The following is a 16,243-nucleotide window of genomic DNA, read 5'->3' as shown; positions in this document are numbered from 1 at the left end:
AAAACAATCTATTACAATCCCAAAGTTATCAAAAGGTTCCCGATAAAATTGTCTACGAATCTGTATACTTGAGCATTATCCTAATTCTTCATCCCTTAAATCATGTGTGTATGTAGTAATATTACGTAAGCTCTTACATCCCTGTGACGTATTATAAACTTATTATATCTATATTGATAATTACCACTAATGAACTTTTATTTTAGTTTGGATTAACTGTCTGAAAGTTGTATACACTTGATTGAATCATTTAAATTATAATAGTTCTTAAAAAAATATAATCTCTTTACCAAGTTCAAGATGTAATAATATAAGGGTTTTATTAATGTTAATGAGGCTGTTTAAATCATTACGAAACAAAGTTTTAACTTTTAAGTACTTAATCTTACAACACGTTACACGTTTTCTTGACTTTGATCCTGTATAAGGGTATATTACTCGACAGTGGTGGATCCTAAGAACTTTTTTCACTGGGTAGATTCTCACTAATTCTCACTATTTTTCCAAATCATACGAGGTTCTCACTAATTCTTCCCATTTTTTCTAAACCGAATGGGTTCCTGGGAACCCACAAAAGTGGCCTAAATCTGCCCCTATTACTCGAGCATATCATATAGAAGTCGTTTAAAAGAGTAATGTTTTATAAACTTCATATAAGATTTTTCATATTTAAAGCAGGAGTATTGTACACCAAACACACCTCTCCATATAGTTTACAAACACTAAAATCTAAGTCACAAAGAGACATTTAACAAATGAAAGAAGAGATGAAAGAGACATCCCTCATGGAGATGAACCAACACCACCAAATCAACACCAATGGTCCAATACCATCCCTACTCATGTGCGTTTGACTTCTTTCTAATGGAACCTACTTTAAACTTACAAAGGGGTGGCTCCTAGTGTTTGGAGTCTGGGTTATACTTAGAAGTCAATCCACCCGACTCGGTCACAATTATCTTCTCAGGGATCAATCTTAAGACGGCCCGAGGCAAGGGGCCCTTAAGTTTGGACGAAAAAGCCCTTGCTTTACGCCTCTAAAACTTTAGGGCACACTACTTTTTTGTGTTACTAAACTAGTTAAAATAGGTACCCATGACCCAAGAACATTCATGGTTAAGGTTATGTTTTGAGGTCGAATTCAGAAACCAAACGGTTATCATATCGCGCTCCATCTCAAGATAACACGAAAACTATTTTCACAATTTTTTTTGCAAAATTCACAAGCATTATAGATAGATGCAAGGCCAACCCGCTCCTTTGACCCGTTTTATTTAATTACTATACATATCATAAAACAATACTTGAACTCTCCATTTACTACAAATAGACATGTATGAGTAATAAAGTGCAAAGATACATGTTGCACTTGTCTAAAGTTTCTAATCACTGCACTATAAGACATCATCATCAAGAAAAATGTAGATAGCGATGATAATAAAGAACATGAAAGCTATATCTAAAAAGTAAAACCCCAAGAAACACAATTATGATGACAAAAATGTGGCTATTGTCGTGTAAGTGTCACGATTCACTTGTTGTGCTTCGTGTTTCAACGTTCCATTCACTTTTCGGGATTTCACCAGAATCAGAAATTACTACTTTTTTACGAGGTTTGCCACTGTAAGTACCCGCACTTCCTTCTATCACATACACATTATCCATCCCTTCTATCACTTTGCCAAACACCACATGTTCTCCATCCAGCCTGCAAAGAAAATAAGTCTCTCTCAAAATGGGAATGTAGATTTTAACTGTTCTTGAACGCCAATTTGTTGAAGTTGTTAGAAACTTGAAATTATTAAAATTATGAAATTGTTAGAAGTTACGTTGGGCATTTAATATTTCAAGTCGATTTTCACGTAATGGATATCCCAACAGGTAAACTTTTAACCACATAAGACCATAAATAGATATACTTAATACCCAAGTATATCCACAAATTGGATGGGCAATGAGTAACAGATACTCGACAGGTAGGGTTGCGAAAAAACCGAACGACCTTGTTCATGTTCGTTTGTTAAGAAACATAGGTGTTCACAAACTGTTCATGAACACTTACCGAAAGAGATTTAATGTTTGTGTTCGTTTGTTAATTTTAAGCAACGAACGTTGATGAACACAAATGAACACAAACCAATGTTCATGAACACAAATGCAAACACATACAAGTGTTCATTAACAGAATATAATACAACACTTATTAAATATTTTATTTGTCAGAATTTTGAAGTATTTACATAAAATATAAAACTAAAAACACTAATGAACTATCGAACATAAATTTTTTTTTGACCAATAATCTCAATTCTATCTCATTAAAAATGCCAAAACAACAAATTACAAGCAAATAGCAGGTAAACGGGCAACATAAACTAAAAACAGTAATGAACTATCGAACATAAACGAACACGTTATTGAACGTTCACGAACATAAATGAATGAAGACGCCCTTTGTTCATGTTCGTCCATTTAACTAAACGAACGAAATTGTTCGTGTTTGTTTGTTTAATAAACGAACGAACACAAATGAACTTCCCACTGAACGGTTCACGAACTGTTCGTTGAACGTTTGGTTCGTTTGCAGCCCTAGTTGTATGAGACCACGTATGGGACTCTTGAGTTAACCAAAACCCGTCCTGTACCCGGGTCATTGCCAAATTACTTGCTTCTATTAATGTGGCCACAAAATCATTTTTCGGCTTTTAAAAATAGCATAGGAACTCTTTCTAAAAGAGCATGTGTCCAGTCAAATATTGCAACTTTCACATAGGGAAACAATTATGCACAACACTTTCAAAATTTGACTCAGCACATAGTTTTAAAAAAGTTTATGACTATTACTAAAATAAGTCTTAATAATCAACATAGTTGACTTAGGACTTCTTATACATCAAGTTACAGCAACCAAATTATTTCACTTGCACAACATGACTTTAATAAATTGTAAAAGCAGAAACTAGAAGTGCAGATCCTAACCCTTAAAACATGTGAAGTCATGTTGTCTTTATGGGTCAAAAGCTCAGATTCATAAAATTAGCTAAACATAAAAAAGTTTGAACAGGTAAAAAGTTGCATAGCGTGTCGTACACACTCGTTAATTGATTGTTTAAAAGCATAAAAAACTACAAGAAGGTGCTCACGGGTCAGCACAACCCCATCCGACCCATTTTGACCCACACATAAAAACAACACATTTTGACCCATGCATAAAAACTACCCATTTTGACATGTAAAACCCGTAAACAAGTATTACAAAACAATAATCATGGTGCTCAAAAACTCACCAGTAGGCCTTAACAGTGGTTATAAAGAATTGTGAGCCATTGGAATCTGGTCCTGAATTCACCATAGCCACCATACCTACAGAGGAAGATAACATATACTATTCATAAGTTAACAAAAAGGTCCCCAGTTTACGAATGTAGAGTATAGAACAGTAAAGAAGAAGGTCAAAAAACCTGGATGTGACTGCTTAATTTTGAAATTTTCATCGCGAAATGTGCCACCGTATATGGATTCATTCCCGTGCCCATCACCGTGGACAATATCTCCACCTTGAATCATAAACCCGGGTATGATACGATGGAATGGTGTTCCTTTATAGTGTAGCAGTTTACCACTTTTATTTTTTCCCAATTCCCCTGATAAAAACAGTCAGTTACATGATGTAAATACACATAATATTTAATGTGGGGTGTTTGTACTTTGTACGTGGATTTGACCTGATTATTGCCCCTTGAAGTCACAATAATCACTTTTCCGTATTTTTAAAAATGTTTTATGATTAAATAATAAAATGTTGCAATATGAAAATTGATAATCAAGATAAAGGGCTATATGCATAAAGGATTTGCTAACTTTTGGTCTTTCGGTTTTGGATAACTAAGTTGCGTTTGGCCAGAAACAACCATCAAAGTTCATACACTTAGATTTAAGGTAATCACTAAGATAAACTAGTTTGGTTTTCAAGCATCAACATTATGCCCGGCTTTGGCTTTAGATTTACCTTAAATCAAACTTCTAAGAAGTCGGTTACTTTAAATAAACTAATAGCAACTTCAATCGTTTGCACAGATGAAATTTATAAATCTAATAGAATCTTAGAAACTAATAGAGGTTAAGACCATAGTTACCTGTGCATAGAGCACGGAAATTTTCTGCAAAGATGAAAACAGTAAAGAATAAGTTAGAAAAGATAATCTTTTGGGTCAACAAGAGCATGAGATGAAGCAATATGCTCACTTAATGAGTTAAAACCACTGTTTTACAAAGAGCAAAGATAAGATTTTAAGCTCACCAACAGTTTTTGGCACCACTTCGCCATACAATCCGATAACTATTCTTCCTGCAGTATAAGCATACAATGTTAGAACTTAACATATACCCATAGATATTCTCTGTCTGTTGATAAAAATGTATAGTACATTAGTCAAAATACAGCATAACCCGTAAATAGACATAATGAACAATACCTAAACGTTGCTTATCAACATCCACATCCAAGAATACTCTGTGTGTAATTTCATACACCTCATCCACAGTATCTTCCTCCTACATACCAGTAACAGAAAATCAACATATATAACCACCAACCATGTTACCATTAGATCATATAATAATCCAATTGTCACATGGCAATGCCAGTTTGTAGTAAAGCCAAAGCTTCATATAAACAGTCTAATATTTATCAACCGTTAAAACTATAAACCTAAACCATAAATCAAGATAGAAAATAACAGTAATCCAACTGCAAAACCCTAACATTAACATCATTATCCTAACTAAGATCACAAAATTATCTGAGACAAAATTTAGAAAACTTAGACATCACAAATCATCAGCACTGAGCCCTAAAACACATCAGATCACTACAATTTACACTTTCATCCAACAGTTAATAAGAAAACTAACAAACAAACAGATCCAAACCTAAACCTAAACCAAAACCTAATTCAGTTCTAGAAATTACATATATGAATAAACAAACTACCTGTTGAGAGAACGAGGAGAATACAAGAAACACAAAAAGTGAACCGATCAAAAACAAGATGACGTAACGCGGCCGTAACAGATTCACGATCTCACGAGCCATTTCTGGTTGAGATTCTTCGAGTGTCTCATGCATTAACCCAAAATACACACCAATTCTTCAATAATGATGCCGAAATTGTTGAATAAGATGTTCTGCAAGTGGATTTAGAAGTTTTGCCCCTTTGTGTTGTCAGAGAGTGGATTAAATTAATGTCTTTTGGCTTCGTAATCCTCCGTTTTTGGTACTGAATTGATCAGAATCGATTTGTTTGTCGTTTCGTGTGGTGTTCTTGAATCTGGAATTGGATCCACTGGAGATTTTGGTTTGCACACAAGGTGTTTGACGAAATGTTTGATAGATGGATACTTGAAATTGGTGTGGGTAAAGAGAATAAGGCCCATATTGATTGGACTGTGGAGTTCGTTAAGTAGCAAAAGGCCCAATATGTAGAAGCCTGTTAAGGTTGTATGCTTTTGGGCCAGTGGTAGGCTCACACCTAAACCCATGGGCCATGGGTGGTAAAAGAAGACATAAACCCATTAAATGAAAGAATAGAATTCACTATGTGAAACATTTTATGTTACTAGTATTGGTGTTGATAGTTCGTATTTTCTTTTTCATGACTCGGTTCAAGAGACAAAGAGTGTGAGTATATTTATGTTGGGGCTTATTTAAAATCAGATAAAAATATATGTTATAATTGCTTCCAGGACGCAGCTCAATTGATTAATTCCAGTTGTTTTGCATCAATACACTTAATTAGAATCTGAATCACACTGATTTCTTAACTGTTAAGTGAGCTCTGCGAGTTGGTCTCAAACGCTCGACGTTGCGTGCCTCTTCTGGTGTGCGGGGCCGCCAATTGCAGGATGGGTCAGGGTACACCCTTTTTCATTCTATCTCTCTCTCTATCTATATATATTAATAAATGAGATGATGTGGGCTATGTCTCCTTGAATAGTGAAGCCATTTTGATGATGTGGCAACCATTGGTTTAGTGAAGTTTGATTTTAGGAGTGAATTTGTCTAATTAACTCTACACAAAGGAGATTTCATAATACACAAACCAATAAAGATGTGGGACGCGGGATCCGTATAAGCTCGGGTGGGGCTTTGTATTCGGGTCACCAATAAATGGATACTATATATTGTTTTTATCAAACCCTAATGCTTCACAGCCTCTCACGCTTTGGTCTTCTCCCTCACCGCTGTTCTTCTCCCACCTATTCAAACCCTAATTCCATAGCGAACTATCACATCTCCCATCTACACTTCACCTTTTCAGTCGATTATAATTTTTTGCGCGATTTGATGAAGATTGCTGCTTCGCGGTGTTCAGGTAAGAGATTTATTGCGATTTGATGAAGATTTCTGCTTCGTGGTGTTCTGGTAAGAGATTTATTACAGAGCATTTGTTTTCTATAGATCCTCCATGTTTTTTTCTATTCACTAATGTGTTATCGTATGAATTTAGATCTATAATGTTAGGATTGATACTGTTGACAATCATGTAAACCCTAGCCTCCCTCACATTCATCGGTCTACTCCTATCATCATCGTCTTCTGCAAATGATTCAACAAATAGGTACACTCTTTGACAAACCCTAGATATCAACACGCCCTGTTCTTCATCTGCGTCCATTTTAGAAGTGTTTTTCTTCTAATTGAATCATCTACGATCCAGACAATACAATCAATTAGGTATGAAATCTCACTTTAACCACTAATTGGTTACAATTTTAGTCTTGTTGACCCAATTTTGGATTAAGTTTGGTTTCAATATTAGATGTCTCGTTTTGTTTCTTTTTTATTTTTTTAATTACAGATTTTGATTTGAGGTGTTAACTGAAAATCATGGAAGAAAGAGGTTAACATGGGGAAGATTTGAGGTGCTTTACATTCTACTTCTGGTAACCCTAATGTTTTCAATTTTCAAATAAGTTCTCTTTTTAGAGTTGACGACTTTTCTTATTGTTCAATGAACAGTTATTTTTTCCGTATTCAATTAGAAGATCCCATTTTACTTCTCATGGCCTCGAGGGTCGGAGACAAAGCAGTAGCGCCGTCAACGGCGTCAGTGACAGGTTTACAACAAACATCAGTGTCCCCCCTGGTGATTCAGGTATATAAGGTTGATGGTAATGATTACTCCTACGAATTCATGGTTTCTCGGCTTAAAAACTTTGATATCAAGGCTTTAAAGTGTACTTTGCCAGTTTGGAGTTTCAAAATTAAGGACTTTGGTTTAAGTTGTAGACATATAAGTTAAACTTGAACCCCTTGCACTTAACGCAAATGATTCCTAGGTGCCTCTTCAAGAATCACTATAGTTTCTTACATTAGCATGTAATAAATTTACTTTAAAATCACATTTAAACTTCCCACTTTGGTATATTGCGCTATTTTCTTCAGAAGCCTCACATATATACATATTTGTAAGCTAAATAATATTTCTCTTCATTACATTTTATTTGGTGACACTCTTTTTTGTCATTAACTTCCATACAGGCCCATGCGAGATTACATTTTCAACAGATGACAAACAAAAGCTTCGAAGTCAGGTGGTTATTTGTTTCTTTAAAACAAACATCGCCATGAAGGGATTTACATCTATATGAACTTTCTTTTGAGTAGGCTTTAACAGGTCACAAATACATCCTAAAATTGCAGCTTGTTTGCTGGATAATTGGTTAGTGGCGTACCGTTATGTCATGTTATGTTTGATTTAAAACTTTCATTCAGTTGATTTGCTTTACATTTTTGCCTTCATTTTTATGGGTGTTAACTTCTTTTGCAGGTTGAGAAAGCGCACAATGCTGATCTTCACTGTGTTGATTGGAATCCGAGCGATGAATTCTACTAACATGGTAAAAAGTGTACAAACTGTCTTTTACCATATTATTTGCTCATTATAAAATTCTACATACTAAGGTATGAACCATAAACCTGGATTCTACATAAACTGTTCCTGAGCTTAATTCAATTAATTTTTTTAGGTCTGCTGATAACACTCTTCACATGTTTGATCGTCGCAATCTCACTGCAAATGGGATTGGATCACCCATCCACATATTTGAGAATCACAAGGCCGCTGTTCTTTGTGTACATGTATAACCCAAAAGTAAGTTTGTTTTCATTACATGTTTTTTATTTAAGTTTTGTATTATTAAAAGATACCTCCAAAATTACATTTATATTTCAGTGGTCTCCAGACAAATCATCCGTCTTTGGCAGTTTGGCAGAAGATGGAGTCTTGAACATCTGGGATCATAATAAGGTGTTGATCTTATCTTTATCGCACAAAGACTCATTTATAACCAAACGTTTCAAAATTGGCACCTGTAGTTTTTTTGCTCCTTTTGCTTTTTTTTCAATTATGTTTGCTTTAGAGCAGATTGGGGAACTTTCTGGTCCGTCCACAAAACCAGGTTGTGAATTCGGGTAAACCACATTTAAAATTTGGATCTTATCCAATTATATATCATAATAGTTTTACATATATAGGATTTTATATTTAAAAACTGAATTTCTCATCAAAATTCCATTACCGTTTGATCTTATATTAATTGTTTATGTATATGACTTTTGTTTTAGTTTAAATTATCATCAATGATTTTTTTACTTAATTTGATTTATTTTGAATTTTTACCGTTCAAGTTTTTTAATGCTTATATTAATTGTTTATTTAGTTTTCTTTTTTGACCAGCGTTCTAACTTTTATCACCAAATCAACGATTGAACTTAGTGTTAATTGTTATCGCAAATCATATGTTATCACGGTTAGACATCAAAAGTCATACAAAAAGATGTTCGCATCATAAGAGATGAAATGACAATTTATATTAGAGTAAATTACAAGTTTTGTCTTTTATCTATATACGAAATTGCAAGCGGTGTCTTATGACGCAAAACTTGACGAGTTCTGTATTTAACGTTTCAAATCTTGCACGGTATGTCCTTTAGCCTTAACCGAGTTCTTTTCCTTAGGTCACCAAAGATCAACTTGCCGCTCTTTTTAGCACATATGGGCAAGTAACTCCTTTTTACTTTAAATTTACTTTATTATTTTTAACTTTATGTCGAATTGATTATTTCAACATTTTGTATGTCGGTTCTGGACTGTCGAATTTGAGGCGATCCACTGTCACGTCTACGCTTTGCATTTCCGGAATTTGCTGATAAGAGTATGTAATACATTTTAGATTATATTATTCGAAATCGATTTAAAATTTTACACAGTATTTTCAGGTTGTTGTGTGGGCTTTGTGGAAAAATAGGAACAATGTTGTGTTACTGACAAGTAGTCGGATTTTTCAATGTTAAAGAAAGATGTAAAAACTTCTGGGTATCTTTGTGTTAAGCATAGGGTCAAACGGGCGACTTAAGTTGGGATGACTGGTGCAATTTCGATTTAGCCCGCTCGGGGGTTTGATGTAATGTTGTTTTTGGTGTAATATTGTGTGGTTTTTTTGGTGGACTTTGTATGAATATTGGGTTAACTATTGTTTCCCAGTTTTGATGACTAATAGATTTGTTGGCATTTAAAAAAAAGTAACCATATATTATATGGCTGACTAATAACTTCTAAATTTCTTTTAACGGTAGTAAGTTACCAAAATGTATATGTGAAATTTAATAATTTCTTCATTGCCCTATTTAAGTGTAGTGATATTAAGGAACTGATTCAAATTTAAAAGATATATTATGAAAATATAACATTTTTATTAATAAAATAACTAATTTACCCATTCACCCATGATTATCGTATGATTATCAATCATATATTCGCATCAAAACCAAATTTAGTTCAATATCTTAAATGATATTATCTTTTACATATTACATTGACATTCGAGATGGATGTTTGAAAATTGTATATTAGAAACCCTTTTTATTAATATTGTATATTTCCTAAATTGTGTAATAAATCACTTAATTTTAAATAAATTCTATAATAATTAATCCAAAATTTGATTTACCTTATTCATTAAAATTACTTGAAAAGTTTGATTTAATTTTAAAACACAAGTTTAACAAACTCGGTCCTTATATGTGGCAACTGAATCCATTCATTTTCTTCTTAGCTTAAATTTTACACAAATTAAGAAAAACAAGGAAAAATAAATAAATTTTTAATAAAAATGATTAAAAATACATATTTAGATTCAATCTCTTCCCTGTATTCCTTACTTAATTTCGTAAATTGGCAGTATATTCATCTAACTTCCGATTTTTTACAATCTTGGTTTATATATGGAAAAAAATAACCAAGATAATAGCGTGATGAACCAAGTTAAATAGATACTGAGATCGCTATCAGTATTGTTATAATCGGAACCTATATCGGTATTCGTTTTTTGATTAGTATTGTTATTGTTATTTCAGTTAATTACTGTTTTCGTCCCTGTGGTTTGTTAAAAATCATTATTTCAGTCCATTAGTTTAAAAGTTACGATTTCAGTCCCTCTGGTTTCACTTTCGTAACCATTTCAGTCTCTATGGTTTTACTTTCGTAACCATTTCAATCCATTTATTCTGTTAATACAGGGACTGAAATGGTTACGAGGTGGACTGAAATGGTAACGAAAGTGAAACCATAGGGACTGAAATCGCAATTTTTAAACTAATGGACTGAAATAGTGATTTTTGACAAACCACAGGAACGAAAACAGTAATTAACTCTTTATACATTTATGATTAGTTTAAATTAAATTTTCTTGCCTGAGAAGTTCCCAGGTTATAACCTATCTTTTATATATACAAAAAAAAAAAAAAAAAAAAAAACATTACATATACTCATCTTGCTTTTGTATGTTTTTATGGCTCTTTACAACTAGAAAAACTTTAAAAAACCGAATTAAAAATTTGTGGTGGAGATAAGGGAAAGATGATACTTTAGAGGTTAAAAATGTTATTTATATACATTTATTTATTTTAAATTAAATTTTCCTACCTGGAAAGTTTCCGGATTATAACCTATAACCTAGTATATTTATACATAGATAAAGAATAAAGGAAAGAAGTGTATGAATACTAACTCTTTAGAATTATCATGATCCATACATTCATTATCCTACGTCAAGCATCTATCGCCATCACCATATGTCCCATATCAAACATCAAAAATATCTAACCTACCATCCCCATCCCCATCACCTATTCACCTACACATTCTACCATCACTAAATCACAAACTATAACCACTTATCAAGATTACAAACCAACCAACAAAAGTAAAAAAAAAAAAAAAATACAGAGCGATCCTTCTTTTTGCTTCATATTGTCATGGATCATCGTAGCAAGTAGCATTTTGCAGGAGCACCATATTGGCATATTTACACTTGTCGGATAACACACATTTTTTTACGTGTCTCGCTATAATCAATCTATATCTATACTATATAATAAAGTAAACTATTATGAGACATTTGTCATCATATTAGTCTATCTTTTTTTTTTGTTTTCCCGCCAATTTCTTCTATTTAATTATAGATAATTATTATTTAGTTTAATCTATTCTATAATTATAGATAACTCTCCTATTCAATTATAAATAATAATAATAATAATAAAACAAATAATTATTTCTATGAACTTTAATATCTTAACACAACACGTAAAATTAAGTATTGTGAACTTAATATTCAAAGTGGCATTTGTTTCCCAATAAGAAAATACATTTCATCTTTTAATAGCAAATATTCTATTTATTTAGCTTCAAACTAATTTACTTTTTTCTAACGGAAAATTTGGATCACTGACAGATCATTGGAGTATCATCGTGCTATCAGCGGAACCACCCGATCATATCCATCTCCACTAGGCATAATGCATATACACCAATTCAGAAGGAAACCTAATAAATATAGGAAAAACCCTCTTGTGGGAATCGAACCCAGAACCTATTGGTCCCAAAGTCTTATCCCACCATCAAGATGCCACTAGGCTATAAAGTCATGGACTCAAACTAATTTACTTTATTTTTAAAAAAGGTCAATTAAGTTTTTAAGTACCTAAGATTCTATTTTTTTATAGTAAATTAAATTTTAAGTACCTAAGATTCGAATTCAATAACTAGATATTGGATTGGACTAAACCATTAATACCTTTATATCTAAGTTGTTAATTTTACATATAAAAAGTGTATTAACATAAAAAATATACTGTTTATTATAAATTAAAGATTAAACTGTACAAATCAACCTTTATCTTATACCTAAACTGCAATTTATAGCTTTCACTATGAAATCGGCCAAACCCAACCTTTATGTTCATATTTTGTTACATCCTATAATTGTCTTCTTAAAGGTTGTTATTTAGTTCAAAAAATAATATTCCTTGGAACATTAAAAAAAGAAATAATTATAATAATATTAATATCAATAATTGTTATTATTATTATTTTTATAGGTGATTTGAAAGGTAAAAATATATATCAAATAAAAAATAGATGGTACTAAAACAATCAAATTTTAGTCTTTAATTTTTTATAGGTATTCATATTTCTATACATTTATAATTGTAATTTAAACAAACCTAACTTTGTTAAAATGATATTTAAAGGAGTATCTACACATTAGTTGAATTAACATTTATCAATAAATAAAAAAAGGTTAATACACGGTTGAGAAAAAAAAATATGTTTTAAAATTAACTTAATAGGATTTATAAATGTCACGTCAAAGTTCAGTTTTAAAAAAATATCTTGAAGACTACATGTGTTAACAGATGACATATTTTTTTATTTAATCCGTATAATACATGGTTTTATTCAGTTCGTGCAATATATGCATATTTTTTAAAAATATAATTTCTTTTTAATACTAAGTATATGACATTACATTACATTTTATTTTACCCGTATAACACACGAGATTATAACCTAAACTATTATGTAAATTTGACAATAAGATTTTAAAATAGTATTCTTTTAATTATATTAAGTAGGTACTCGAAATCCGAGTTAAGTATTATCCAACTATAAGATGAGCCAGCAATGTTTGTCTTGTCTTTAGAAATTAGATCGATCAATAACCAAGTGAGCACATGTATTAGGTTTGGCATACCATTAAAAAATTATAAAAACGATCTTTTAAAACTTGGATTGTAATTGAAGATTTTGTTTTTTTCATCTCAAATTATTATTTAGTTGGTTATTTTAGATTTTCATATTAATTTTTTTAAATAAAGTTATAGTTAGATTTTCTTATTAATTTTTTTAAATAAAGTTGTAGTAATTGTTATTCTCGGATTAATCTATTAAAATTTATGATAAAAATATTAATTTAGTAAATTAAAGTTCTGTATATACTCATGCTCTATAGTTAATTCATCAGTGCAAAAGATTTAGAACCCATATTATTAAGTTAATAATAACAGTGATTTGTACATTTACATGTTGCAAGGTTAGTGCAACTTCATTTACTAACTGTTTTTTCACACCTAACCTTTGCAGGATATAATGATTGATTATAAAATGATTCTATATACGGACCATATCCATAACGCTAGTGCATCATTAACAATGGTGGACCCAGAAATTATTTGCTGGGGGTGTGGATAAAGTGTTCAACCATATTTTCAAGGGGTGCGGTCGGATTTTTTTTGCCTAAAATATACACTAAATTCTTTTTTCAAGGGGTGCGGCCGCCCACCCTGGCCAAAGCGGAGGTCCGCCCCTAATCATAAAACTCATGTTAATACACTAATCACATAAAATGGTTAATTTATGAAAACTAAATTGTCTAGACAAGTCCAAGATTAATTTATATAAACAATTTCATTAAACATATAAAACTTCAAATATTTATCTATAAACTTTGTTTAGTGTTAATCTGGTTCTAATTTATTTATTTGATTATTTTGAATTTCATATCTACGTGGTTATATAAAAGATAACTGGTTAATATACTGATGGCAATTACATAAAATATTTATAAATGAATAATAAAATTTTAAATACTGTATTCAATACTGGATGAATTCCAAATATTTTTTCTTACTATTTTTATATTTCTTATGTTAAATACTCAACAACTATGTTAGCTTAATGAAATATGAAATAGTATAAAATAAAAGGATATTAATCAAAATGAAAAAATAGATAAATTATTCTTTACTGGGATACAATACATAAACAAAGCATCTGTATGATATACATGATGTTGCAGCTAATAAAGTGATAATTAGTACAACTGGTAATTATTATATATATCATTTATGAAATTATTAGCTAGAGTAATTTTTATCCTGAATTTTTTTTCATCTTTCTTTTTTTGTCTATTTTTTGGTTTTCGTTTTTCTTTTTTAAGTTTCAATCAAACCTGACGTTGTACATGTAACAAAATGAACGGTCTAATACTAACAGAACAATGTCGTTCGGAATTGATATCCGTTTCTATTGTTCCGATCGATGTAAACACATCTCGGTATTATTTTTGTTGTATCATGATTTTTTTTTTGTTTCTCTTTTGGTAAGTGCTAGTATCTTAATTAACCGAACCAATATCAAACGAGTTCCTGTCATTGATATTATTTTTACTACTGCGTCTACGTTTCTATTAAAAATTAGGTCGCCCCGTCGCATAGCGAGGATGTAACCCACTAGTTAATTTTAATGTTACTGGGATACAATATATAAATGCAACCCACACAAAAGCCTCAAACTTGTTTTGTAAGTGATGTTATTGGTAATTAGTTTAACCTAATTTCATACTTGTTTTAATTTATATTTACGGCATGTTTGGCTAAGCTTTTTGATACAACTTATTGACTTATTGGCTTTTTGAAAAGTCATAAGCTTCAAAAAGATGTTTGGCAACGAGGATGTATGTGAGTGAAAAAGTGACTTTTACAAAAAGTCACTCCATCCTGACTTTTCCAAAAAATCAACAAGAATTTTCGTAAGCTTAGCCAAACACCCCCTTATTGATGATAGAGATTGATAGATGATGAGTTACAGCTAGAAATGAGGTAATATGCTAAAACCATCAACAAGCAAGCAGCTTCCTAAATCGCATGTTTAAGACCGTTCGAGTGGGACCCATATGTTCATTGATTTCTCTTTAAGTAGGTTCATGGGGGTAAAGATGTCTTTTCACTATTTTGTTTGTTTATAGGACACAAAATGGAATTTGTTGTTTTGAAAAGGACAATTTAAGGAAAAAAACAAAAATAGACGGCCTGTTAATTGAGAAGAACAACTTTATAATGATAAGATCTACTTCCTATTGATCTCCCAAGTTGCGTATAAGAAATATACAATTGATGTTACTTATACCTATTCATTTGTTTTACTCTTTTGATGTTGAAAATGGTGATGTTACTTGTACCTATTTGTTTTACTCTTTTGATGTTGAAAATGGTTAGATGAAACATTGTCAAACTTGACTTCACTTTACTTTAAAACTTGAAGCTCGAAACCTAATTACTAGATCAAGCATTCATTTACTTGTTAGTTTAAAACTCGAAGCTCGTAACCTAATTACTAGATCAAGCATTCATTTACTTGTTAGTTTAAAACTCGAAGCTCAAAACCTAATTACTAGATCAAGCATTCATTTACTTGTTAGAGTATTATGATATGAACCAGGGGCAGATCTAGGTAATGTATTGGGTGGGTGGGTAGGCGCACGGGGCACCCTTGAAAAAAAAAATAGTATATTTTATAGGCAAAAATCACGATCGCACCCTTTGAAAGTTTGGTTAAACCCCTCGTTCACACCTTCAGAAAATAATTCATGGTTCCGCCACTGATATGAATTGATATTTATGAACTCGATCGATAAACAGTTTTTCATATTTTAGCTACAAATAATAGTAATTTGTTTTCTCGGATTAATGAGAATTAAAACTTATTCGAATAAAAGTTCTTGGGTGATGATAGGCATATGAATAAGTAAAACATAGAGTAAAAAGGTCTCATACTCAATTAAAATAAACACATATATTTTAGTTAATCACAAATTTCATTTATATTAAGAGCAAGAAAAGCAAAATTTTGTTTGTAACGGAAGTGCACATAAACAATCTCATAGAACACCCTAGCATGAGACCAAATACAAAATTTCTTAGAGAGAGAGGGGGCGTCCTACGGATAACGGTTATAAAGTAGCAACCTGAAGTAGATATATATATCGCCGCCACCCCTTAGGGTAGCTTGGGCGGGTATTAATCTCTAGTAGAAGTCACCGAAGAAAGGCGATGAAA

General features: G+C 31.7%; 1 protein-coding gene and 1 long non-coding RNA gene across 2 annotated transcripts; one reads left to right on the top strand and one right to left on the bottom strand.

The window, feature by feature from the left end:
- Positions 1-1,268: 1,268 nt before the first annotated feature.
- Positions 1,269-5,422, bottom strand: LOC110921384 (peptidyl-prolyl cis-trans isomerase CYP21-1). Its single transcript, XM_022165704.2, has 7 exons — positions 4,994-5,422; positions 4,476-4,554; positions 4,301-4,348; positions 4,137-4,160; positions 3,462-3,644; positions 3,288-3,363; positions 1,269-1,708 (listed from the first exon to the last, which is right to left on the bottom strand). The coding sequence occupies exons 1-7, from the start codon at positions 5,126-5,128 to the stop codon at positions 1,525-1,527; spliced, it is 729 nt and encodes a 242-aa protein (XP_022021396.1). The 5' UTR covers positions 5,129-5,422; the 3' UTR covers positions 1,269-1,524.
- Positions 5,423-8,052: 2,630 nt separating this feature from the next.
- Positions 8,053-8,449, top strand: LOC110920724. The gene is made up of 3 exons (XR_002581873.2): positions 8,053-8,143; positions 8,238-8,312; positions 8,430-8,449. It is a non-coding gene; the product is annotated as an uncharacterized LOC110920724 (long non-coding RNA).
- The last annotated feature ends 7,794 nt before the right edge of the window (positions 8,450-16,243 follow it).

This window comes from Helianthus annuus, chromosome 17 (genome assembly GCF_002127325.2).
Source record: "Helianthus annuus cultivar XRQ/B chromosome 17, HanXRQr2.0-SUNRISE, whole genome shotgun sequence".
NCBI lineage: Eukaryota > Viridiplantae > Streptophyta > Magnoliopsida > Asterales > Asteraceae > Helianthus > Helianthus annuus.
The sequence above is the reverse complement of the archived record's forward strand: the minus strand, read 5'-3'. Positions and strand labels throughout refer to the sequence as shown.